Source organism: Lynx canadensis, chromosome E1 (assembly GCF_007474595.2).
Source record: "Lynx canadensis isolate LIC74 chromosome E1, mLynCan4.pri.v2, whole genome shotgun sequence".
NCBI classification, from domain to species: Eukaryota; Metazoa; Chordata; class Mammalia; order Carnivora; family Felidae; genus Lynx; species Lynx canadensis.
The window spans coordinates 19754907-19781405 of NC_044316.2; the positions used below are offsets into that span (position 1 = coordinate 19754907).

The 26499-nt window shown below is 38.3% G+C and overlaps 1 protein-coding gene across 8 annotated transcripts in view; it reads left to right on the forward strand.

Moving 5' to 3' along the window:
• Positions 1-24057, forward strand: part of RHOT1 (ras homolog family member T1) — a 64283-nt gene extending 40226 nt beyond the window's left edge. For 2 of the 8 annotated variants that reach the window (XM_030294943.1, XM_030294936.1), the window contains exons 13-22: positions 246-391; positions 1801-1901; positions 3933-4063; positions 4788-4871; positions 6445-6564; positions 8697-8899; positions 9890-9985; positions 11646-11768; positions 21348-21491; positions 22948-24057. In XM_030294943.1, coding sequence (XP_030150803.1) covers positions 246-391; positions 1801-1901; positions 3933-4063; positions 4788-4871; positions 6445-6564; positions 8697-8899; positions 9890-9985; positions 11646-11768; positions 21348-21491; positions 22948-23065 — 1266 coding nt within the window. In that variant the 3' untranslated portion in view covers positions 23066-24057. Of the gene's footprint in view, positions 1-245; positions 392-1800; positions 1902-3932; positions 4064-4787; positions 4872-6444; positions 6565-8696; positions 8900-9889; positions 9986-11645; positions 11769-13202; positions 16570-21347; positions 21492-22947 lie in introns of those variants that run through there. The other 6 variants (XM_030294938.1, XM_030294937.1, XM_030294940.2 and 3 more) reach the window with 6 other exon arrangements.
• The last annotated feature ends 2442 nt before the right edge of the window (positions 24058-26499 follow it).

Consider the following 26499-nt stretch of genomic DNA (forward strand, 5'->3'; position numbering starts at 1 on the left):
GTTAAGTTAGACTAACAAAAATACTTTCTTTTATTTACTTTTATTATTTTCTCAAGATGAAAAAGTCTAGATTCTAATAGACTCATGTATAGGTTTTCTTATGTACATGAGAGGAATTTTCTTGATAAAATGTAAAATTCCGTTTGTTTTTAGAAGCACAGCTTTATTAGACTGGGGGTTCTTATGTTTGGGAGTTATTCTCTTACATACCTAAACATTTTGTATACTTCCTTATGTATCTTCAGGATAGAGACTGTGCTCTGTCACCTGATGAGCTTAAAGATTTGTTTAAAGTTTTCCCTTACATACCGTGGGGGCCAGATGTGAATAACACAGTTTGTACAAATGAAAGAGGCTGGATAACCTACCAGGGATTTCTTTCCCAGTGGACGTGAGTACAGAGCTCACCTATCTCCTCTAGAGTTACAGCTCGTTTAAAATTATGATGCATCACATTCATCATTTTGTAAATTTGTCAGGTCTTAGGAAATGCTTCAGTCGTAACTGTAAGCAGGATTTATAGTGCTGATGCAGTGTCTAAGATGAACTTTAGACGTTCTCAATTTATCAGGAAGGGATGTGTTTGCTTTTGGTTGATGTACAGGGAAGCAGTAATAAGTCTTACATCAAAATTGAACTAGATTGTCATACTTTTTTGATTAAGGGAACTGGAAATCTCATTGCTGTTACACAATTCTTACACTTCCAGAATATGGGGAGAGTGTATTTTACTTGACAGTGAAGACTTAATTTTGAGGGTTTTTTGGTTGGTTGTTTTTAATTTTCTTAATTTTTTTAAGTGTTTATTTATTGTGAGAGAGTGCCCATGTGCATGCAAGTTGGGAAGGGGCAGAGAGGGAGGGAGAGAGAGAATCCCAAGCAGGCTCTGTACTCTCAGTGCAGAGCCCAAGTCAAAGCTCAATCCCACGAACCATGAGACCATGACCTAATCTGAACTCGAAAGCTGCATACTCAACCAATTGAGCCACCCAGGCGCCCCTTTGTTGTTTGTTTTAACGCACTTTTTTTTTTTTAAACATTTATTCATTTTTGAGAGAGAGCATGAGCTGGAAGGGGCAGAGAGAGAGGGAGACACAGAATCCAAAGCAGGCTCCAGGCTCTGAGCTGTCAGCACAGGGCCCGATGCGGGGCTCGAACTCACGGACTGTGAGATCATGACCTGAGCTGAAGTCGGACGCTTAACCGACTGAGCCACCCAGGTGCCCCTTGACGCACTTTTTAATGAGGGTTTATCTACAGTCTGTTCACAGTGTAGTTGACATTGTATGTAGGGTACTAAGGACATCCTCTGGTCATGCATGATGACGTTATTACTTTAACCTTGGTGAGACTAAGTTTCTCAACACCAGGACCTGTTCTTTTCTCACATCACAAAAAGGGCTAATTTCAAGTTATTTTTGCACCCTTTGCAAACCTCTTCGGATTTAATTATCAAATCCTCAACCAGCCAGTATTTGCAATATGCTGTGTAACTTGGGAAGCAGATAATGTAAAATATCCTTGCCCTAGATTTTACCAGCGTCTTACTGCTCATCTGTGTGTAGATACAGGAATCCCATTCTACCCCTGCCAATCTTGCGTTCCCTCCCTCTCTTCTCTGCCTTGAGAATGTCAGTGTAGGGAAACCTGTGGTTGGGCACATGGGAAATTAAAGGAGTCTGACAAAAATTATCTGGGTCTGGTGATAAGATATTTAAGCTGTTGGGTTTTGTTTTTTTTTTTTTTTCTGTAAATTTTCATTTAGGAATTTTTCTGATCTTCACCTCTTCCCTTTCCTAGGCTCACGACCTATTTAGACGTCCAGCGCTGCCTGGAGTATTTGGGCTATCTAGGCTATTCAATATTGACCGAGCAAGAGTCCCAAGCTTCAGCCATTACAGGTGCATATTTGAATACTACTCACTCCATGCTTAGAAACGTTATTTACTATTCCGGTTTCATGTGTCAAAAGAGTGAAAATAAACTCATCTTCGTTAGTCTTCCCTGTCTGCACTCTGTTTGTTCTCCCTGCCATTTGGTAATTTGAGTTGAGAGTCTAGATTTTATTGTTTATCAAAAAAGAAAGGGTAGAGGTTTTACTTCTGGTTTCCCCCTGAGGATACTCCACTGAGGAAAATCAGGGAGGGCTGTGGGCATTAAGTGTATCGTAATGTGCCAGTTTATCTTGTGTTTTAATTTTCTGTAGACATTAAAAACTGTACCTATTAACACGTAATCCTGATATTGAACTAATTGTGTAACTTGTGGTTTTGTAACCATTTTCTACGTTAGTAAATCTTTCACAGACTTTGTAATTCTTGCTAAGCAGTGTGCTCCACTTAAAGAATACCATAGGAACAGATATAACAAGTTAGGGAACTGATTGTTTCGAGATTTTCTTCTTTCTTTTTATTTTTTTAAGTTTATGTTTTTGAGAGAGAGAGAGCATGAGCAGGGAGGGGCAGAGAGAAAGGGAGACAGGGAGAATCCCAGGCAGGCTCCACGTGGCTAGTTCACCCCTCAAGATTTTCTTATTTCCTAATTGGTGGGGGGAAATGCCATATCTTACAGGAGGAAGTTCCAGCACAAGAAGACAACCAATCTTAAATCGACAGAGCAGGTACCCTTTAAAGTAGTTAACCGGGGGGCGCCTGGGTGGCTCAGTCGGTTAAGCGTCTGACTTCAGCTCAGGTCATGATCTCACAGTCTGTGAGTTCGAGCCCCATGTCAGGCTCTGTGCCTGGAGCCTGCTTGGATTCTGTGTCTCCCTCTCTTTCTGCCCCTCCCCTGCTCGTGCTCTGTCTCTCTCTGTCTCAAAATTAAATAAAAACATTAAAAAAAAATAGTTAACCAGGGGCCCCTGGGTGGCTTAGTCAGTTAAGTGTCAGACTCTTGATTTAGGCTCAAGTCATAATCCCAATGGTTTGTGAGTTCGAGCCCCACATCCGGTTCTGCGCTGACAGTACAGAGCCTCCTTGGGATTCTCTCTCTCCCCCTTACTGTATGCCCCTCCCCCACCTGTGTTCTCTCTCTCTCTCTCTCTCTCTCTCTCTCTCTCTCAAAATAAATAAACTTAAGAAAAAAAAAAGTAGTTAACCAGTTAAATGTTATTTAATTCAGCACCAGAGCAAGGAGCTAATTGCCAGCTAGCATGAGGTTCTTTCACTTAACAAAATACTGGGGACATGTTTCTGTATTAATATGTATACTTCTATAAATCTTTAATGTTAAATAATGCACCATAATATGGATGTTGTAATACTTATTTAACTAGCCCCTAATTGGAGTGTGTGTGTGTGGGAGTGAGTCTTGTATCATTTTCAGTTTGGGGCTACTCTAAATAATGCCTCTGGTGAGCTTTGTTAGAGTTGAACTTTTGAGTACAGCTTAAGGAAGTCTCTTTGCCTCTGGAAGAGATTCACAGTTGCTCTGCCGTTGGAGCATTGCTATCTGGCCTGCCTCTTTTACACATTTATACTGGGAAGGCCACTTAAGCCCAGAGTGCATATTCCTTTCCTGTTTATAGATTCAAAAGAGTGCAGATTGGAGAAAGCATCTCTTAATTTGTCATTTGTTATGACAGTCATTTATCATAGAAAAAAAATAGATGGGATATAATGTTGGCTGTATTCACTGTAATTTTCATTTGTTTTTTGGATATCATTTTCCTTATGAACATGTACTACTTATTTTATGATGAAATAAATATCATCATAACCAACTTATCAGAAATGCATCTTTTCCACTAAGTGAAGCCCTTCTGTATTATATTTAGTGCTTTATTTCCCATACAGCTTGACTGTTGCACAGTATGTTTATTAATCATACACTTCATAAAAATGATAGATAGCAATACCATATTTTGCAGAATGTGAAATGGGGGCTTGGTGAGTCTAAGTGGTACATAATTAGGTTTTTTTTTTTCTTTTCAGTAACAAGAGATAAAAAGATAGACCTTCAGAAAAAACAGACTCAAAGAAATGTGTTCAGATGTAATGTAATTGGGATGAAAAACTGTGGGAAGAGTGGAGTTCTTCAGGCTCTTCTTGGAAGAAACTTAATGGTGAGAGTTCTCAGAAAATAGAGCTTTATCCAACAAATTTTTATCCTCACGAGTTTACGTAATTTTTTCATAGCCATTAACTTTTTTAGATGATTGCTACAGATCAGTCCATAACTTGTATGTATTAGTAAAGTGCAATCTAAGGGTAACAGTAATCCTGTTGAACTGGCTTTATCTTTGTTTCATTGCTGTTAGTTATGCTTTGTTTTTGTTTTTGTTTTTGTTTTCCTAAGCAGTGTTTAGGTGGGGGTTAAATAAATAGAATACATCTGTGAAAGCACCTAACACAGTGCTTGGCCTGAAGTGAATGGACCGTAAATACATCAAATTGAATACTGTATCTAATTCTGGCTACTGCCCTGAGTACGGAGATGGATGTATTTCCACACGAGTTTCATGGCGGACCAAATTATAGTGTAAGGAGAATTGCTAGCAGGTGGCTCTGCAGTGCACTTGGCAGTGGTGTAGTTTACTTCCTTTTCAGCTCCTGCTTTTACTTTGTGCAGAACAAATGCATCTTTTGGACTAAGAACTAACACCTTAAGACCTAAGAACTAAGAAACGTAAAATCAACGTCCCCTCTGTATGGATAAATAATACATAGCATAGGGAGGAACGCCCTTTTATTTGTAACACACTCACAGGTACATGCAGAGTGTGTGTTGATGAAAACTAGATACTGTAATTGCTTACTGTAAATATTGAGATTTCTGGTTGTTTTCAGAGACAGAAGAAAATTCGTGATGATCATAAATCCTACTATGCAATTAACACTGTTTATGTCTACGGACAAGAGAAATACTTGTTGGTAAGAAATTCTCTGGCACGTAAAGATTACTAATTATTAGGTGTATTTTTATATGACTCTGAAAACATAATTGGATTTAATTTAGTGGCTGTTTTTAGAACTTTTGTGATTTTTTTTTTCTTTCACTTGTTTTATTCATTGGAATTAATTTTAATTCCCTTGATGTGTGTGGTGATTACATGGGTGTAGATATAAGTAAAAATCTATTTGTGTGCTAAATTGTGTATTATACACAATAGAAAGTAAAACCAACAACAAAAAATAATTTCTCTTTTCTCTTCCGCTTTTATTTAAAAAAATGTTTCTTCCTTTACTGTTGACTAGAAATCAATATGAAAACTTACTGTGGGTGCTTTTGGTAGTTTATCTATACTCTGAATCGAGTTTTATCTATTTAGCAGGGAGGAGTATAGTTACCAAATGTGTTAGTCCAAAAAAACGGATGAAGGAAGTATATGACTGAAAAGATACTATGAAATACAGTAGTAAAAGATTATATGTTCTTCTTGGATCCAGTCATATTTTGGTTGGAGTGCTGGTCCACCATTGATTAGCTGGGTGACCTCAGGCAAGTGGCTTTTTCTCTCTGAGCCTGAGTTTCTTACTAAGTTAGCTAATATGAGGAGCTCCTAACAAATAATAGGTACCAGAAAGAGTTCATTTCCTTTCTTTTTCTTTTTGGAAATTATTTATTCTGCCAGACAGATGATCACATTGAATTTTATACAGTTTTTCCTCTTTATGATAAAAGTTCTTTGTCAGTTTCTTATTAAACCTGGTTTATCTCCCATTCTTCTCCTATAAGTTTAGTTCTACTCATTGGGTACTCTGTGAATGTAGCTGGCTGTTAATTTTCCTGTTTTTATTCTTCTATTGTTCTTTGCAAATTGATATCTTTCATGTCTCTGAATACCCATGCTATAGTAGTGTTTTATTTGGAATATATTGAATTGCTTCTGACCCTGTATCTCCCCTTTCCTCTCATCAAAGATACACTCTCTTATATAACTCAGTAGTACTGAATTTTACTCTAGTTAGATCATTGTCATATTATAGGTGGGATATTTCTTTAGAGGTTTTATAATAAACATTGAGAGTAGGCAGTGAAGTCAAACAAAACGACCTTAAAGAGTCTTTTGCTCTGCTTTTGTTTTTGCTTTTTTTTTTTTAATTGGTGAGGAGAAAAGGTGGTCTGTAGTCTGTTCGAAAGAGAAGAGACTTGGAATCACATCTGAGCTCAAAGTTTGGTCTGATAACTTGGTAGATGTGTTATATTGGGCAGTTGACTTAATCTCTATAGCTTGTCTAATCTGTATAGAGAATGTGTGTAAAGGGCCCTTCCTGGCACACATTGGTCACTAGCTAAATGTTCACTTCTGTAAAACCTTAATTACCATTTTCAGTCCACAAAATCAGAAGCCACTTATTTATCTACACTTCCCACCTCTAAAAATAGCCTGAAAAGTTATGCTTAACTAGTACTTTCTTATTTGGAAGTCAAGCAGTAATAACACATGACTTGAAGTAAACATTGTTATGATATTAATGTTTATTATCTTTCTCTTTTTACAAGTTGCATGATATCTCAGAATCGGAATTTCTAACTGAGGCTGAGATCATTTGTGATGTTGTGTGCCTGGTGTATGACGTCAGTAACCCCAAATCCTTTGAATACTGTGCTAGGATTTTTAAGGTTTGTTGTTCTTTTGGTCGATAATGTAGTTTAACTTTATATGGAGTTAAATGGAATTGTAATGTGATGTTTTTCTAACCAGGCAGATGCAAGAAAATCACTTGCGGGGTTTTTAAAAATACGTATATTTGTGTCCTATCCCTACAGGTTCTGGTTTCATTTTGAGGTGGTACAGTCTGAGACACATGTATTATAAAATTTTTTTTCCACATGTGCCTCTGATGGGCATTCCTACTTAAGAACCTCTGCATTAGGGGCGCCTGGTTGGCTCAGTCGGTTGGGCGTCTGACTTCGGCACAGGTCACGATCTCACGGCTTGTGAGTTCGGGCCCCGCGTCGGACTCTGTGCCGACAGCTCAGAGCCTGGAGCCTGCTTCAGATTCTGTGTTTCCCTCTCTCTCTGCCCCCTCACCCACTCATGCTCTGTCTCTCTGTCTCTTTCAAGGATAAATAAAACATTTGAGAAAAAAAAAAAAAGAACCTTTGCATTAATGGAAGGTCTTCTTGGCTGTTAGGAATATGCAAGGAGGGATGCCTGGCTGGCTAAGTCGATAGAGCATGCAACTCTTGATCTCATTGTTGTGAGTTTGAGCCCCATGTTGAGTGTAGAGATTACTTAAAAATGAAATCTTAAAAAAAAAAAAAAAAAAAAGAAATGCACATGTGTTATATATATATAGTGAGTTATACCAATAGTAATAATAGAGCAAGGGGAATAACCAGAGGCTTGAAAAGTCCTCAGTCACTTTGAGATTATCACAAAGATGCAATAGGAGTAAAAAAATATATGTATAAAGGAATTTATTCTAGCATTGTTTTTAATAAAAAAAAGAAAACTAGAGGGGCGCCTGGGTGGCTCAGTGGGTTAAGCTTCTGATTTCGGCTCAGGTCATGATCTCACGTTTCGTGAGTTTGAGCCCTGTGTAGGGCTCTGTGCTGACAGTTCAGAGCCTGGAGCCTGGAGCCTGCTTCGGATTCTGTGTCTCCCTCTCTCTCTGTTCCTCCCCTACTCGCAATCTGTCTCTCTGTCTCTCTCTCAAAAATAAGTAAACATTACAAAAACAAACCAGTGGGGCACCTGGGTGGTTCAGTCGGTTGAGTGTCTGACCAGCTCAGGTCATTATCTCACGGTTCATGAGTTCAAGCCCTGTGTTGGGACTCTGTGCTGACAGCTCAGAGCCTGGAGCCTACTTCGGATTCTGTGTCTCCCCTTCTCTCTGCCCCTCCCATGCTCATGCTCTGTCTCTCCCTGTCTCTCAGTAATAAATAAACGTTAAAAAAAATTTTTTTTAAAAACCTAGAAATAATCCAGATGTCTAACAATAAAGGGTGGTTTACCAAATTAAGATAAAATAACAGAGCAGAATATTAAGCAGCTATTGAAAATAATGATTTTGAATTCTGAAGACATGGAAGAGTCAGTGTTATATATATTTTTAATTGCTTTTTTTTTTTTTTAATGTTTTTACTTATTTTTGAGAGAGTGAGACAGAGTGTGAGCTCGGGAGGGGCAGAGAGAGAGAGGCAGACATAGTATCCAAAGCAGGTTCCAGACTCTAAGCTGTCAACACATAGCCCAACCTGGGGCTCTAACTCAACGAACCACGAGATCATGACCTGAGCGGAAGTCAGATGCTTAACCTTAAGACTGAGCCACCAGGCACCCCTCAGTGTTGTGTTTTTAAATGACTATGTCCAACATAACTTGCAGCTACAGAAAAGTTTATAAATGCATGTGCTTAAGGACTAGCAGTACATAAAAAATGAAAATAGTGAAAAAATAATCAAACTGTGAAGCAGAAATGTATGAAATGAAAATAGTGTGCTTTAGGATAGGGGAATTTAGATGGATTTCTCATTTCAAAATATGGTATCTTTTTCATAAAATATATATTTTTTCAAATTGTAGTGAATCTGAAGAGTCATTATAGGTTTGTATTATTACCAGTGTTAAGAGAATTGGCCCTGGTCTTATTACGAGACTGCTCTAGACCACTGCCAATCATTGCCTCTTAGTTTACTTTCTCTTTGAAGCTGTGCTTTGCCTAGGCAGACATAATTTTTAGTACACATTTAATTAAATTTAGTGATTTTTTAAATTTGTCATCAACCTTTGATTTTTTATTCCATAGCAACACTTCATGGACAGCAGAATACCTTGCTTAATCGTAGCTGCAAAGTCAGACCTGCATGAAGTTAAACAAGACTATAGTATTTCACCTGCTGATTTCTGCAGGAAACACAAAATGCCTCCACCACAAGCCTTCACTTGCAATACTGCTGATGCACCCAGTAAAGATATCTTCGTTAAATTGACAACAATGGCCATGTACCCGTAAGTACTTGCTCTGCCATCATTTTCATGTTGCATGGTTCATAATAACATTGCATGCCATTATTAGCCATGAAGGCAAAACTTTTGTCGCATAGAAGTTGTTCAGCAACAGAAAGAGACTTTGTTCTGAGAAGGTACAAATTTGAATAAATGCGAGTTTGGTTTGGGTGCCATAATAAAATTACATAAACAGTGCTTTTGACAGTATTTGTATATTTTTAAGCAGGCTGTAACTATCTTAATAGGATAGTACAATAAAACTCAGCCCCAATCCCAGCGTTAAAAAAATAAGGTCTTACTGCATTAAAATGGGGTTGGCATCATGTTGCTTTATGCTTTTAGGACATTTCCATACGAACATTTCCATATGAATTTATATTAAATTATAGATATGTTTGAGTTCAGACTATAATGTCTTTTTTAAGTGCTGTAAAAAGTAGTTGTGATTGGAATTCCTGCTATATAAATGTTTTACATTAAGTGTTAATGAGCCATGAATTTTATGTACATTTATTGTATATCTATACATGCATATGCATAAGCACATAACTGTGGACATCTTCATAGCTTACTAACTGCCTTAGAAGTGCATGGTTCTTAATGGCATTCTCCTCAAGTACTGTGTGTGTATAATTCTGTTGTGTAACAAGATAGTTTTTCAGGCAGTGCGTTTCTCAGGACGTTAGCTTAATCTATTTATTATTAATTTAGTCTCTAAATAATTTTCTTATGAAAACTAGGATATAAAATAGAGTAATAATCAAACATGGCTATAAACTGAAGTCTTGCAGAAGGTGTTAATTTGTGCAGATTTTTCGAGTCAGAGTCAACTTAACTGCTATTCTGTTAACTAATACGTTTTTAAAAAGGCAGCAAACCCTTGAAATTCTATTTGTATTGGAAGACAAGTCATTCCTATTACTATAAGATAAACAAAGCCTTATTTATGTTTTACCTTTGCTTTAAAACTCTCGTGTATGTTATCTACAGAAAGGATCATTACAGAGACAGACTCTCCCGAGACACGGGCAACCCTGATAGGATAGAGAATTTGAGAAAAATCTGGGTCTTTCTAAAAACTGCTTTGTAAGTTACTTTTTCTTTATGGCTTCTGTGGGATTTTGTTGACATTTTCTTATAGATGACCAGATCTCCTTTCTTGCCAGAATTAACATTAATAATTATCCAGAAACGCACTGCTTGGTCCGGCTTATTGCCTAACTGTATATTACAGTGGTGTTTTTTATATTTTGTTTTGTTTTACTATGTAAATGCGCTATATTAATCTTGTAGATAGCTGTGACAGTGTTTTCAGAGCTGCATCTTTAAAACATTTTCCTGCAATTTGTGTGCGTGTGTATGTGTGTGTATATGATAAATGTACATACAGGGACACTTGCTTAGATGGTGACTCCCAAACTACTTCTCATGAAGCATCTCCCTGTTGCTAAGCATACTTTGCATCTCTCCTTTTTGGTGGGTGGAGCCTGTGTATGTTGAAGAGTCAAATTATAAAATAACAGACGGATTCCAGTATGACAGCTGGCAGCAACTTAGTAGCTTTGAGATGTTCATCATCACAAGTCAGGTTTTTGAAAGGAATGTCTTGAGTCTGTAAGAGTTTTTTTAAAAAAAATTAATTCTTGTTTTTCTTCATGTTGGGAATTAGGCATTGTTGGGATGCTGCTAATCTCCACAACCATGCCACCGTGCCATGTGGTCTCATCAGATCTCACAAGCTCAGCCAAGTCAGATTGGGCCAGTCCTTTGACTGAGAAGCCTTTAAAAAAAAATGTTCAGGTGTTACAGGAAGTGATGGCATTGATTCATCAGGTGGCACTCTTCTGAGCAGGTTCTGCGCCAGTGCCTCTACAGGGTGGTGTGATGGCTTTGTGTGTCTGAGTGGCTCTGACCACCGAGCGGTCATTGAAGACCCCCTACTTTGGTGGTTAGGACGGAGGTGAAATAGGTTGCCCCATGTGCCTGTACCAACTAGTATCACTCCACTCAACCAGAAAGGAGCCAGAAAGTCTCCCTAAATTTCATCTCTAAAATCAATCGGACCCATTGTTGATTTTTATAACCTGAACCCGGAGTTTCATACTGTCATACTCAGCTGCTGTGTTTTAGTAGCAGATGAAATCAACCCTATATTTTGTTCAAGTGGAAATTTATGAAGCACTTTGGTTTCCTTTGGGAGCCAAGGTGCTTGATGAATTAAAGACGATGTTGTTCATATCTCCTCAGGGTTGAATATACTCGTCTTTTGACTCTTTTGTGTATTTGTCGCTCTTCTCCTTCCTGGTTTTCAGGCATGTGTGTATGCTGAGGGAGGAGGAGGAGAAGGGAATGGTTATTTAAATGCTAGCAAACTGTGTCTTTTCGGTGGGTGCTATGGCTTACTCGGTTTTTCTTTTTATTAATTTACATGAGGGTGCCATCTATTGCTGTGCATATTTATTCCACTAAAACTCTTGTAATAATAATTCCATCCCCCCTCCAAAAAAAGCCAAAAGTGTTAGCTGATTTTCCTTAGATTTTCTCTAGGGAGGGAGGAGGGAGCTATTGCTGTTTATTATATTTTTGGTAAACGTGGAATTCTGCACAACTTTAGCATGCCCCACACTGTCCTTTTCCTTAGTGTTGCTTATGCCTAAATCTTTTTTTTTTTTAAGTTGGCACACCCTGACTTGTGCCATATTTGTAAGTAAGAACTCAACTCCTGTCCTTCTGTGTGTTTTCGCAGCCATGCCCGGTTACGCTGTATGTGCACCTGCAACAGGTGTACATTTTGCATCTGTCAGAACTTCCTCAACTCAGACTTGCTGCAATCTGTAAAGAACAAAATCTTCACTGCAGTTCTTAACAGGTTCTTAACTTTATTTACTGGGTACCAGGCATTCTGTTAAAATACAAAAGAAAAAAAGTTGATAACTATTTATTATACATCTACTCACTACAAAGACAACAAGCCAACTGATGCCCAACTAACTTCCACTAAAATACTTACTGTGGTGACAGTGTTTTTAGGGGACTGACAAGATTTTGAATTTCTTTTTCATGAAGGAAGTTAAAGTATTTTTCATATTAGAGGATAATATGTATAGGGAGATTACAATCTTTTGGTTGAGAGTTGTAGAACTAGATTAGGATTTTTGTGGTAAGGAGCAGACCCGTTGTTCCCAAATGTTATGCATGTTACGCTCAACTAATATAACTTAATTAAAACCATAGTAATGAAAACAGTATCTTGGGTTTAAAAAAAAATTCTCTATTATAAGTACTGGAATGTTTATTTGAAAGAGCATGGCTTCTGGAAATGAGGATAATAGCCAACTTTAAGGATTCAAAGGAATATCATGGGAAAGAAAAAAGGATCGGTAGAACTAGTTTTTGAGGTCTTTATAATTGAGCCCAAAACATGAAGTATGCCTAGAAAGTAATGTGCTTTTTCAAAAGGAAAGAAAAACAAAAATATAAGATACGGACATTCCTTTAGAGTGATGAACTTGGAAGGTATATTCTTATTCTGGTTATGCCTCCATTGTTCAGATTGACATTTTGTGAACACTTAAGAGCCTGTGTACTTTGTATCTACTGTAAAGTTTTGTGTCTGAAGATGAATGAGTGTTCTGAAATTGACATTCAGCTGTTATCAGGAGCTGGGCTTGATTAAGACAGATGATGAAGCTAAACAGATTTTGGTTAGAAATGGGTCCATTCTTTGGTTTAGCACTGGACTCTCAACAAAGGCTAGGCTCTGATGGTACCGAATGAGTAGGATAGGTTGTGTCCACTAGCCGAAATAGTAGATGTGCCTATGAAACAATGAGACTGTATTTTATGTGAGTCAGAAACTGATCTTGAAGGCATTCTAAAAAGAGTTTCGATGATATTTTGAGCACTAGCAGCTCTGGAATAAGAATGCAGCCATCTCAGGTGACTGCTTTGAAGGGACCACCACACTAATTCGGTGGTAAAGTTCTGCCTCTGTCCTTCGAATGGCTTCTTGTAAAGTAATGACACAGATTCTCTCATGGAGACTGAGAAAATACAAGGCTAGTTCAAACCAAACAACATTCAGGAGCTCCGGTGTTAGAAATGGTAGAGTTGGAAGAGATTCCAGAATTCATCTGGCCTAACCTCCCATTAGAATGCCTTCCTGAAAGCCTTCCCATGGAGAGTACTGCTTATCTGCTGGTGGCTTTCCTCATTGGAGAGGGTTTTTGCTTTTGCTTTTGCCTTTGCTTTTTAATTTTATTTTTTAACTAAAATGATTTCCCTATAACTTTCTCTCCTTTAGTTTTAGTTCTGCCCTTTAGAACAACATACGACTATTCTCCCTCTTCAACATAACAATCCTTCAGACATTTGAAGACGGCCATCATGTCTCCCCTAATTTTCTCTTCTCCAGGTAGAACATCCCCATTTCTTTCAGCCTTTTCTTAAATTAGATGGTTTAGTGACCTCGTCAGTCCTGGTTGTTCTCATCTGAAAGCCCTTTAGGTTTCCAGAGTTCCTCTTCAAAGAGGTGCCACTGAGGATGGAGAGCAGTGCCTCAGGTGTGACGGGGCTAGTCCAGAACAGTGGGCAGGCCTGTTCCACAGTTAAGACAGCACCTGCCCGCTGCATGAGTTAGCTTTTTTAGCAGCCCCATCCCATTGTTGATGCATATTAATCTTGGGGTTAATGGAAATCAGATTTTTTAAATATGAAGTACTGTTAAGGCAGTGTCCCCTCCTCTCTAATTGTGTATTTGACATTTTTAGTTGACTCTCTGAATCTAAACACAGATACGTATGTATCTCTATTAAATGTCATATTCTTCTTTTTGATCCATTTGTTCTAGCTCAGTCATTTCAAACATTATTTTTGTCATTTGTCCCATTATATATCTCTCTCGGCATTGTGTTATTTGCAAATTCGGTAGATATGTCTTATCTTTCAAGTTACTGATAAAAAATAATGTTGAATACCCGGAGCTTGGAGAGAGAGAGAGAGAGAGAGGGCGCCGAAGCCAGCAAGCCCAAAAGTATTCCACTGGAGAACTCTTTTGCCAGTGACACGGATTTAAAATTCTTGGGGAAAGACTGTTCTGTAAATTAAAAATATTTTATTATCCAGTCTACATTTTCTCTTATTATCTTACAAGAGATTTCACGGAGGGCTTTTTTTGGAGTCAGTATGTAACTTCCACCACATGCCTCTGATCTACCAATGTAGTCATTTTACCTGAATAGGAAGTGACATCTATTTGGTGTCTTATTCTTGTTGAACCCGCCTTAGCTCCTAATAATTGCTAATCACAAACCATCTATTTTATTTATTCTGGAAGATCTTGAGTGTCCATAATTGCAGATTGATACATTGTCCGCACCTTTAGTGACAATTTTATTGTTGGGTTGATTTAGTCAGTTTCCAGATGAAATAGGTTGGGTGTATATTAATGGATGAGCTTGTTTATAGTAAATTACTCTGTACAATGATCTTTGAAGAGAAATCAGTACATTTTGTCCTATCTACTTACAAACTAGAAGTAACTTAATGGTAATGTCAGCATACATCACTGACAACTAGTAACCAAGAATGGAATAAATGAAAAAGATAAAGAGGAAAACCAGTGTACCTTTCAGAGAACTCCTTCCTGGTTCCTGGAATTTTATGGAAGTGCAGTGGACATTTAGGGCTTCTGAACTGAAGTTTCTCCTAGTTTACAAAAGGGTGTAGGTAAGGTAGGTGGGGGTAGAGGCCCAAAACTTAAGTGCCTAAGGGTCTGGACAGGCAATGTGAACGAACGAAGGTGACCAAGAAAAAGAAGTAACAGCCGCGGGGACTGTGACAGGCCCTGGCGAAAAGAGGCAGCCACAACCCAGCTCGGGCTGTTTGTTGTTGTCCGGGCTGGGTGTGCCAGGTCTTCTGATTCTGTGAGACCCTAGAAATCGGGTTTTTATGTGAAATTTCCTGCTGGTCAAATAATGGCAATTAAATTTGAATCTTGGAAAGTACTAATCAGAACAAAGCGTGCTTACAGGCCACCAGCTTGTAACGTCAGTCTTAAGCTGTGGCCAGGCAAGAAAAAGAAAAACGTACACCTGAGGAATGAAAATATCTCTTTCCCTCCCCCCTCACCACATCCTATTCCTTTTTCACCAAGAATCTGAACACGTGATGGGGTCACCTTTCTCTCCCATCTCTCAGGTCATGGCAACCTTTGGTGGTTGGTCACAATTGGTTCATCGTGCTAGATCTATCTTAAAGTTATAAAAGCAGAAGGAGGATTGACTAATTGAGTAAAAGTCATCTAAGAGTTTTTCACTGTAGTTCCGGAGGAGTGTCACTCAACACTGAGCCTTAAGTCTTTGGTTTCAGAGATCTGCCACATCTCGTGTTTGGTTTAGAACTGTAAGAGAGTAGTTTTGAAATTTTTATTCAAGCAACAAGTTTCACTAAATGTTCATTAAACTCTGGTACATACATGTTGGTCTCAAATTAATGCCTTGTTTTAGTGTGCTTGTAAACATGTTGCTTGCTGAAACAAGTCACTTCTAGAAATAGTCCATGTTTGAGGCCACATTCTGCCTTCACCTGCCCCTGTCCCTGTGATTTATTCAAATACTTAAATACCTGCTTTAAACAGAATCCTCTGCGAGCTGGGGCAAAATATAAAGATGAAGATAGGGACCTGCCTTTAAGTAAATATTATGTTATTAAAATTTTTTCCTTAAAGTTTGGTTATGTTTTCAGTAACCTTAGCCCCTCATACCATAAAAGGAAGTGCTATGTAACCTCATCATGAGAGGCTTTATTAAGCCTAACCATTTATATTCAGGCTCTTCCCACAGATTCATTTCTGAAATTATCCATTTTTTCCCTAGCTGTCTTTGGCCAGTAAATATTGTCTCCCCTTTTTTTGAGCTTATTTACTGACACTGCATTATTTTAAATAGAAAGTAGTAAGAATTTTTTTTCTTTTTAACGTAATCGAATATATATATATATTTTTCAAGATGTGAGAAAAGTGTTAAACAAACTATGTGTCTGATATATAACTTTGTTCTTTGATAACTATGGTCTCAGCCTTCTGACCTGGATAGGTTTATGTTTTTCTTTAGAAGAATTTCTGAATAACGGGATTATTTGCATTTAAATACATTTGGAAGACGACTAACATGTGGTCAGATGATTTTAATCTTTGGCAGTGCTTTCATTTCAAATATTGGTACTGGGATAAATATACCTTCTGATTATATTTTAATTTTTAAAGACCTTTTTAACCTGAAAGTGTTAAAATGAGTTATGTAGGAGTGAGCTGGATTGTTGGTTTGAACTACCCAGGATTTTAGTTATTACGTATTTATTATTCTGACTTCAGAAGACTCCTACTTTGCATGAGGATGTTACTATACTGTAGTGTGCTGTGAACTTTAATTTGTCCTTTCTTTTAGGTGTTCAATTTGTCTGTCTGTGTCACTTAGTCATTTTTTGAACTTCTCTCAATCCCTGTCCCAGCTAGAATTCTGAATGTAATCCTCCCACTTCTCCCAGCTTATAATGTAATCAAAATTGTTTATTTTATAATTTATTATTTTGGTGCAATTTTCTTTGATACAATTTTGGTTTTAGGATTCTTTCATCCCATTTTATTATTTGAATTAGCCACATAAATTATTTGTTCATGTTACTTCTTTTTTTTTTTTTTTTTTTTTCAACGTTTATTTATTTTTGGGACAGAGAGAGACAGAGCATGAACGGGGGAGGGGCAGAGAGAGAGGGAGACACAGAATCGGAAACAGGCTCCAGGCTCCGAGCCATCAGCCCAGACAGAGCCTGATGCGGGGCTCGAACTCACGGACCGCGAGATCGTGACCCGGCTGAAGTCGGACGCTTAACCGACTGCGCCACCCAGGCGCCCCTCATGTTACTTCTTAAGTTTAGTAGCAGCATTATACTTTAGTGACCAAGTACATAGTTCACAGTGAGTATTTGAGTAATGATGCATTTTTAAAATTGGGTATATGTGGCATTTATTTTAAGCCATTTGTTAATGACATTTGCCCATATTGCTTTAATAATCACCTAAGTTGCTCCTTAATGTTAGAGAGGTTCTGTTGGGAATGTAAGAATGCTTAGGATATTATGTTACAGTAAGATGTATACAAGAAAGTCTGTCCTATTTTTTTTTTTTTAAACGTTTATTTATTTTTGGGACAGAGAGAGACAGAGCATGAACGAGGGAGGGGCAGAGAGAGAGGGAGACACAGAATCGGAAACAGGCTCCAGGCTCTGAGCCATCAGCCCAGATGCCTGATGCGGGGCTCGAACTCACGGACGACGAGATCGTGACCTGGTTGAAGTCGGACGCTTAACCGACTGCGCCACCCAGGCGCCCCAAGTCTGTCCTATTTGAGCTTCATATGAAACCTCTGTGTCCCCCTGTATCAAGGTCCTAAAAGGCTTTTCTTTTAATTAGGATACATAGTATTATGTTTAAAATTATACAGGAGCTTCTGTTATAGATTCTCATTAAGGAAGCCACTGCTTGTACATTTAAAATTTTTTTGCCATATTGTTAGAATATTAAAGGACGCCACAAGGTGGAGTTTGCCTATTCTGATCTTTAAGTGTCAGTAGTTAACATGTAGATATTATGTGTTTCCCATGTATCTACGATCATCTATAAATTTTGGTTCTTCTAATGCTTGGTGAAGCATTTCTTGACATTGATGCACACTTATGTCCTTTTCTAAAGTATGTTAGGCATGCTCAGTTAACAGCTTTCTTATGATTTGTGTTGCAGTTCATCTTTGTTGGATACTATATTTTGACTTCTTAACCTATTTTGAGAAATATATTAAAAGATTTCATGCCTACTAGTTAGAAGAATTGTCATTGTTAAAATTGTTATTAAGAGTAATGGCATTATTATTAGGAATGAGTGTAAAAAATACTTCACTAGGCAAAACAAACAAAACAGTAAGAGGAGTAAAAGCAGAGAGGCCCAGAAGACTTTAAGAAGAAAGTGAAATATTTATTTATTTATTTATTTATTTATTTATTTATTTATTTATTTTTAATGTTTATGTTTGAGAGAGAGAGCGAGTGAGCATGGGGGAGGGGCAGAGAGAGAGGGGGACACCGAATCTGAAGTAGGCTCCAGGCTCTGAGCCCTCAGCACAGAGCCCGACGCAGGGCTCGAACTCATGGACCGCAAGATCGTGACCTGAGCTGACGTTGGATGCTTAGCTGACTGAACCAGCCAGGCGCCCCAAGAGTGAAATATTTAAAAACAGAACACTTAACTATAGTTTTGGTGACCTCGGTACAGTTTTCAATTTGAGATATGTTTTTGCAACTAGGAAAAAGCTATATGTGATATCTCTGAGCCCTAGTAACTAGGTTACACACAGTATAGTTAAATAGGCTGTTTCAAAGTATTAACTTCAAAATTCATACTTGAGTTATGTAAGTGGATAGAATTATGAAATTAAAAGTACATTAATATTACTGCATTTGTACACCTCTGAGTTGGGTTTGGAAAGGATCAGACGGTGAGATGAGATAAACAGAAGCTAGGAAATCCACACTTATTTCTGAAAAGCTGTATGGGAGTGCTGAGAAGTACTTGGCTGGAACTGCTCTTCCTGCAGATCTCCTAGTGCTACTGCTCTTGACTGTGTGCTACTGAACTTTTCCTTCCACCTCATAATAGCCTGCAATCCCAGGCAAGGTTAATTGATACCTTGACCTTTCTGAATTCTCCCCTTTCCTTAAAGTCTAATTTTTGCAGACTTTAACTCTTTGCAATAGAGTTTTTATGCCCCAGATGTAAAGTTCCATGACACATTATAAAAAACAATATTAAAAGTACCCTATTTGGGAATAGCTAGAATGGGTTTAATTCCATTCAGCCCTTTAGAGTTTGATTGTTTTGTTCCTAAATATTGCAGCTGATAACATTCCCTTTATGATTGGTTAAATACATTGAACCAATAAAGATTTCACCTCATGTTCTTATATATGCAGTAAATTGCAGAGTGAATCAAAAGTATCTTGTATGCCTTCTTTAAGGCATTCTGTGCAAAGATACATAGGAATTTTGGTCATTCTGTTATATGCCTTATGTGATTGTTCACACAAACACCTCTTCATTTAAGTCTTTATTGCCTGACGTTTGAAACCTTTCCTCCTCTTTGCCTTATTAAGTAGCAGGGCCTGGCTGGCTTAGCCAGTGGAGTGTGTGACTCTTGATCTCAGGGCTGTGAGTTCAAGCCCACAATGGGTGTGGAGCCTACATAAAAAAAAAAAAGAAAAAAAGAAAAAGTAGCACTTGTCATCTGATTGACATATGGGCCCTCAGCACTTCTAAGCAGAAAGCCAGCATCCAATATGCAGGAATTTTCCACCTAAGAGCTTAGAAGCTCTGACAAGCTTCAAATGATTAACTAAGTTATATTCTAGTATTTAGTAATGATTTCTTATATTCTAAAAAGAGATACTGCTGAACTAAATTATTCCACGCAGAGAAGGAAAATGTGATTCTGGTACATCAGTAGGTATTTTTAAAAAGAATCTTTATACACACAAATGCACACTCATTTTTGACCCTGTAATACTCATTTTTGGGAAGTCTGTCTTAAGGAAACCACTAAATATGGAGAAAAATCTTACATGGAAGGATATCGATCACTTCATAGTGGAGGTGGCCACCCATAGGAATGGAGTATAATAAAGCTGCCTAAAATGATGTTTCTGGAATTATGAAAAAGTCCTTATATAAAGGATGTAAAAGTATATAAATTATACATATTGTATTTGCAGCAATGTAAGAAGCACACAGAAAAAAATCTAAAAGGAAGTACCCTAAATTTTAATCAGTTGCTTCAAGTGATGGGACTCTAGGTGATTTTTTTCTTCCTTCTTTTATTTTCCTCGTATCTTATCATGAACATATATTGTATTTTGACAGTAAAAAAAATAATAAACTTTAAAAAGAAAGAAAAAGTATGCCATAAGATATTATAATTTATTCTAAGATGATATTTTAGGTGAGTCATTTTGAAAGGATTACACTTTTGAATTGTGGAAGGATTATTTTTGCTTGAGTTTAGAAATGAAGTAGGAAGCAACTCTCTGAAACCGTTACTCCGTTTCTGCTTGAGACCTGAAATGACAAATGTGGCCCAGTGCTGATACTCTGGAATACAGTTCAGATCTTCACACTGTTCTCTAGTCAGGTGTTGTCAGTCAGCTAATCAATGACAAATGTGCCATCCGGTATAAATGCTTTCTCCTAGATGGAGAGCCTGCTTAGGGCAGATGTTAAAAGCACATGCTAAAGGCATAAAATGGGTGTCTAAGTAGCTTTTCATGTCTAAAAGTGTCTTAAATAACCACTATAACGTTATGGAGTCATTGAAGCATATTTTATGAGTTAATAGTTGCCTTAAGTTTTAAACTAGCTGTATCTAGAGTATGTATCTATATTATTTGTCATACAGGAGTATGAACTGCTGTTCTGCCTGTTGGAGGCTATACTATAGTTGGGGGAAAATAATAATCACTATAATTACTATCTGACATGCAAAAGTAAACCAAGCAGTAAAGTCAGAATATATTATGTCATGAATGGTAGGGAATACTTTCTTAAAATACAAAAAAAGGAGCTGTGTGAAAACAGATTCTATACTTGAAAAAATGTTTATGAGAAATCATTGTGACTGATTTTAATGTGATGGCAGCTAGCTTTAATACTAACCCCTCTCCTGCCCAAGTTAAAAAATGAATGTAAACATTTTTTTTTAATCCTCCATCAGTAAAGATGAATAAAAAATCACAGAGAACCCAAAGCTGAAGCAGAAGCTCTAATGCACTTGTAGCCAGTGTTCTCACTTTAAATTCTGTGCATCTCTAATTGATTTGGAATTATGCACTTTGAAACTCTCATCGTAGGTCTGTTACAGTCTATGAGTTTGGGATGTTGGACCTGATTTTTTACAGATGCATGTTTGCAGTTGTTGGTAGTCTGCAATTAGAAGCCTCAGTAAATTTCATGACTAATAGCTGTTAGCCTCATTTTGAATGAATACTTACGGTCACCACATAACTGTCAGATACTGCTTTTGGTATTGGTTTCAAGGGCTTCCCTTAGTGTTTCGGGTCAACCAAGACCAGCCTCTAAGGGATATATAGATACTGTATATAACCGCCTTAGGTTTCCTTGCCTGGTACGTGAGTGTTTTTAAAAAGTACACATAGATAGGTGTTTTTTTTAAGTTGGGCAATTTGTTACAGGATATATTTATTTAAATATAGAAAGCATGAGATGCATCCTATCATGGTGGCGACTCAATTTGTGTGTGCGATGTTTAATTGAGAGATGTTATTTTCAGTCCCCCACTTTTGTGAGCTCTGCTGTGAACTGCAAATTGTGTGCATGTGTATATAAAAGGTTAAGAGCCCGGGTAGCTGAGTGGGGTGCCATGCTGTTAGCAGACGACGAAGGCAGTATTACTCACCAGGTGCACGCCGTCAGCTCTGTAGAAGATTCCATCTTCATGGAGTCATCTCATGGTCCACTTTTTCTTGAAGCCAGGTAACATTTCCCCCAACCAGCGGGTTGGCCTTGGTGGAGTTTTTCCAACTGGAAAAACTGAAACCGAAGAATTTTCTTCCCCTAACTTAAAATAAATAATTAAGCATTGCCTGTTGGAAGAACTAACTCACAAGGTGGAATGAACCTGTGTTACCACTTTGCTTCGTAAAATAATACTTATGTCAGGAGTGATTTTTATTTTTTTTTTTAGGAACTGGGGAGGATAAGAAATGGGAGTGCTGTGTGTTGTGTTGCCATGGTGATAAGCATGGAGCACTCTGGCTTGTATTACAGACTGTTTCTAGAGATGCGCAGGTTGCATTTTGTGGTCACTAATCTGATTGTCACCCTTCGACTATTGCTGAGGCAAAGTAGTTTTGTACAGTTGATATTCTTGGCTCTTAACTCTTTTGCATATGTCAGTGTCTTGGTCTTTTAATGATGTCTGACTTTTGCTTCAAATCTGTTTGTTTCACTTAGTTGTAAAATAACCTAAACTAGACAGCCTCTCTAAACTCCTAATTCTCTAAATTTTCTGTATCTCCTCAATTGTGTTCAGTTAACTCAAAGTTCAGTGATACTTGAATAAAATATTCCAGCCTTTGCTTTAAAGCTTTATCCTCTCTATGGTAAGCTGTCATACTTGAGACTCTTGACGGTGCTTAGCAGTGTTATTAACTGAGCATGCTCACAAACTCAGTTTGTGGTACAGGCTGTCCCTGTTCTTGTCATGCACAATATGGCTTCTTTTACGTCATTTACCTTTCAGTCCATCTTGTTTCATTATGTCCTTTGGTTGGTACCATTGTCACTGCCTGTCTAATAATCAGGGTTGTTTTTGTTTGTTGTTGTTTTTTTAAATTTTCTTTCTTTAATCAGCAGTAACCAGATTAATGTGAGCTGGTAAACCTTCCCCATCCCCTTTGGGATTTTTTTGGTAAATTTTTATGGGGCTCAGTGTTCCCAAAGTTGATTTTAAGCAATGCTCTTAGAAAAGTATTGTCACTTGTCGCTTAACTGCTTACAAGATAGCTTTCAATTCCCGGGGACAGGAGATTGTATATTAAGTCCCATGAAATTGACTCTCAAAATTGTGAGATCTCAGTTTTACCTCTCATTTTGAAGGACTGTGGTGGTATTAAAAACTGGTAGGTTGATTTGTCTATGTTCTCCATTTCCCATGTGAAGAAAACACACAATTTTAGATGTTTATTACTCCCAGATAGTAGCTAGTTGTTAAAGACATTTGTCTTTATTAATGTGTACATTATATCGTAAGATAATGATGATATAAACAATGTACATGTGGCTACATGGATAAATGATTTTGGTAAGCATTACTGTATGCAATTAGCCTGACAAGTGTGCTAATACTTCCCTAAAAGTAGACTGTTCATATAATTGGTATTTTCATACTAATCATGTTTTGAACATTAATTATATTTTCTAACTACAGGCACGTGACACAAGCTGACCTCAAGAGCTCCACGTTTTGGCTTCGAGCAAGTTTTGGTGCTACTGTTTTTGCAGTTTTGGGTTTTGCAATGTACAGAGCATTGTTGAAACAGCGATGATTAAAAAAAAAAAAAATACTGGCCCCACCAAAAACAAATACTTTTATGTATTTATGTATGCTTTAAATTCTGCTAGAAATATTGAGATATTTATACATGCAGAGTTACTTTATTAATATTTGTAATTCATGCATAAGAGTATTTTAATGATAGTTATAACTGCAGTATTGACTAGCATTGGGAAGAAACAGCTTAACAGCCAAACTAAAATGGCTAAATTTCAGAGGCCAAAAGGGAATATTTTGTAAATAATGTACATATTCAGGCAAGATATGGTCTCCCACACTGAATTCTAGAAATGATGTTTCTAGACGTTTCTACATGGTATTGTTAGTGTTCAGTTGGCTCATTCTCCTAGGTCTAAGCTCAGAGATTGTATTTACTCATGGATTACTTATTTATTTCACATTTTACTCAGAATGATCCCTCTGGGCTCTTCAAAGAACATGAGGCACAATTGGCCATTTTCTCTCCATTTTTAAAAACAGATGAGTCATGTCAGCTTACACTTCTCCTTCAGCCACTCATGGTAGGTCAGCCTTGAAGCCATCGTGCAGTCTAGAAAATTGCATAGCTGAGTGTTGAAGTGCTTCTTTAAGGAAGGAGTGAGTTCCTGGCAATTAGCAGAGGCGTTGCCTATATGATTATGTTGCTTCCTTTGTCTGTATGTTGAATTTTATAGCCCTTTCAATCAAATGAGAAAAAAAGATTTGTATATTATCAATGTTTTTAGTTTAAATAAACAGTCACCATTCCTACTATGGAATTTCTTCCCAAAGTGTGTACATCATTCTCTAGTGGCTGTGTCTGTTCTAGTGTCTTAACAATAGCTGCATGTGTCATACCGTTCTCCATCCGGCTAGGATAACCTAGAAGCAGCACTTTTGTAAATGGCAAAGTAAATCTAATGAATATAACTCTCATGATAAACCTATTTTTTTCCATCATCGAACTTTTCAAGTATTTAAATAAATAACTGCTGTGTACCGTGATCTTGAGTTTTTTTGTCTTCTGGAGTAAATATTTTGCACAGATGTGAATGCAGTCCTCTGGTTTCTATCTTTCTCACCTTGAAAATTATTTTTTGTTCAAGAAGATAATAGTCGTGAGGAAAGAAGACAAGTATGATTTGTATTATATGAGAGGAAGTCTATCTTAAAGTTGTGGGCAAATCTATTCTCTGAGAAGGCCAGTTATTTTCTCCTGCACGTACCTAACTAACGTGGTTTCTCCTGTGACTTACATGTTTATCTGCTCCTCTAACATGGATTTTTTTCCTCTTTGCTGTTGTGATGAACATTTTCTCTAAATACCACACTCCCGGGAGTGCCTGGGTGGCTCAGTCGGTTGAGCCTCTGACTTCAGCTCAGGTCATGATGTCACAGTTCGTGAGTTCAAGCCCCACATCGGGCTCTGTGCTGACAGCTCGGAGCCTGGAGTCTGCTTCAGTTTCTGTGTCTCCCTCTCTCTCTGCCCCTCCCCTGCCCCTGCTTGTGCCCTATCTCTCTCTCTGTCTCTCAATAAACATCACACTCCCTGAGCAGCTGGTAACAGCAGAAATTACTAGCTATACACTTGTAAGATAATATGTGCCATACTTAGCTACATACTTCCCTTCCCCCTCCCCACCCTCCCACTCCCCATTTCCACTCAAAATGTGAGGAAAGAAGGGGCGCCTGGGTGGCTCAGTCATCTGAGCTCCAACTCTTGATTTCAGCTCAAGTCATGATCTCATGGTTCGTGAGTTTAGGCCCTGAGTCAGGCTCCGTGCTGACTGCGTGGAGCCTGCTTGGGATTTCTCTCTCCCTCTCTCTGTCCCTCCCTGACTTGCTCTTGCGCACACGTGCTCTCTCTCTCTCTCTCTCTCTCTCTCTCTCTCTCTGTCTCCCTCCCTCCCCCCCCCTCAAAAAATGAACATTAAAAATTTTAAAAAAATTTTTGAGGAAAGGAAAAATTAAGCAAAAATCTGGTGAGTCCTCATTTTCAGAAGTCTCCTATTTACCAAATACATTTTCATCAGTTACACGGCTTCCAGAGACCATTCTTTGCTTCCAAGTTCTTCCCTGTTCAGACTGAAATATTATTTTAAAGGGATACGCCTTATGGATTGATGTGTTTGTGAGAAACAGAGGAAAGAACGTGGTTTGCCAAGACGTGAGAAGTGACGTTGATATATTTAGGCTTTTCTCTCTTAATCTTTCTCGTTTGAAGCTTAAGTGTCTGATTGACAAGGAGGCTGGCGGCCACCCCTCTCCCCTGTTGTTGCCACGTCTCCCACTCGGAGCCTCCAGCCTCCCAGTACTGTCAGCCAGTCCAGGTGGGGCAGATGTGCACGGCAGTGCCCCCTGCTTTCTCCTCCGGAACAACAGGCTCACGCACGCATTTCCTCCATTTCACGTTCACTCTAGAGACTAGTAAATGTGGGGAAGTATGTGAATAGATCTAGTAATAGGCTTCTTCTGGCTTTTGTGATTTACTCTCAGAGGACGGGAGCTATAAGAGCACTAAGGGAAAATGAGGAAAATAGGAACTTGAGGATTCAAAGACTACCTTCCTTTCACTTTGCACCAACTGCATTGTCTCCTAAACGGACAACTCAGGCTGCTTGCTGCAATAGTTTAATGAGTAGTGAGGCAGTCGTGTGAAGAAACATCACTGTGAAGGTTTGTAGCCTTACTTAGCACATCAAGGGTCTGTTGCTTTGTTTTTTATTTTTATTTTTGATGTTTATTCATTTTTGAGAGAGACGCAGCGTGAGTGGGGGAGGGGCAGAGAGAGAGGGAGACACAGAAGCCGAAGCAGGCTCCAGGCTCCGAGTTGCCAGCACAGAACCTGACATGGGGCTCGAACTCATGAGCCACAAGATTGTGACCTGAGCTGAAGTTGGACGCTCAACTGACTGAGCCACCCACCCAGGCGCCTCTTGGGTCTGTTGCTTTTGCCATTCATGTCTTTCTCTTGCACATTTGACCAAAAAACGATTCGTGTCCCACATTGTTGGAGCTCATAAGTGCTACAGTAGGAGTGAGTTCTGATGTTAGGAGTTTGGGGGACACATATTGGCCTGTGAAAGAAGTAGGAAGGCTGCAGAGATCTGTGCATATCAATACATCACCCGTCAGGGGAAGGCACCAAAGAGGAGACCCGCTGATGAGCCAGTCCTGAATGAAATGAGAATTTTTCTGACCTGAGGGAAGGCACCTGAATAAAGAAGAGCAGGGGGAAAAGAGGTGAGTGCTCAAACCCAGGGTAGAGCATCAATCTTTCCTGAATAGGCCCTGTGAACGCAACTGGTCTTAGCCTTGGTGCCCCTTTTGTCTGAGTTGTACTAGCAAAAAGCAATATAAAAGTGTCTTTAGAACATATGTGCAAGTCTTAAAACTGAGTATGTGACCTAGTTGTCATTAACACATTTATTTGCCATTATCCTTCAA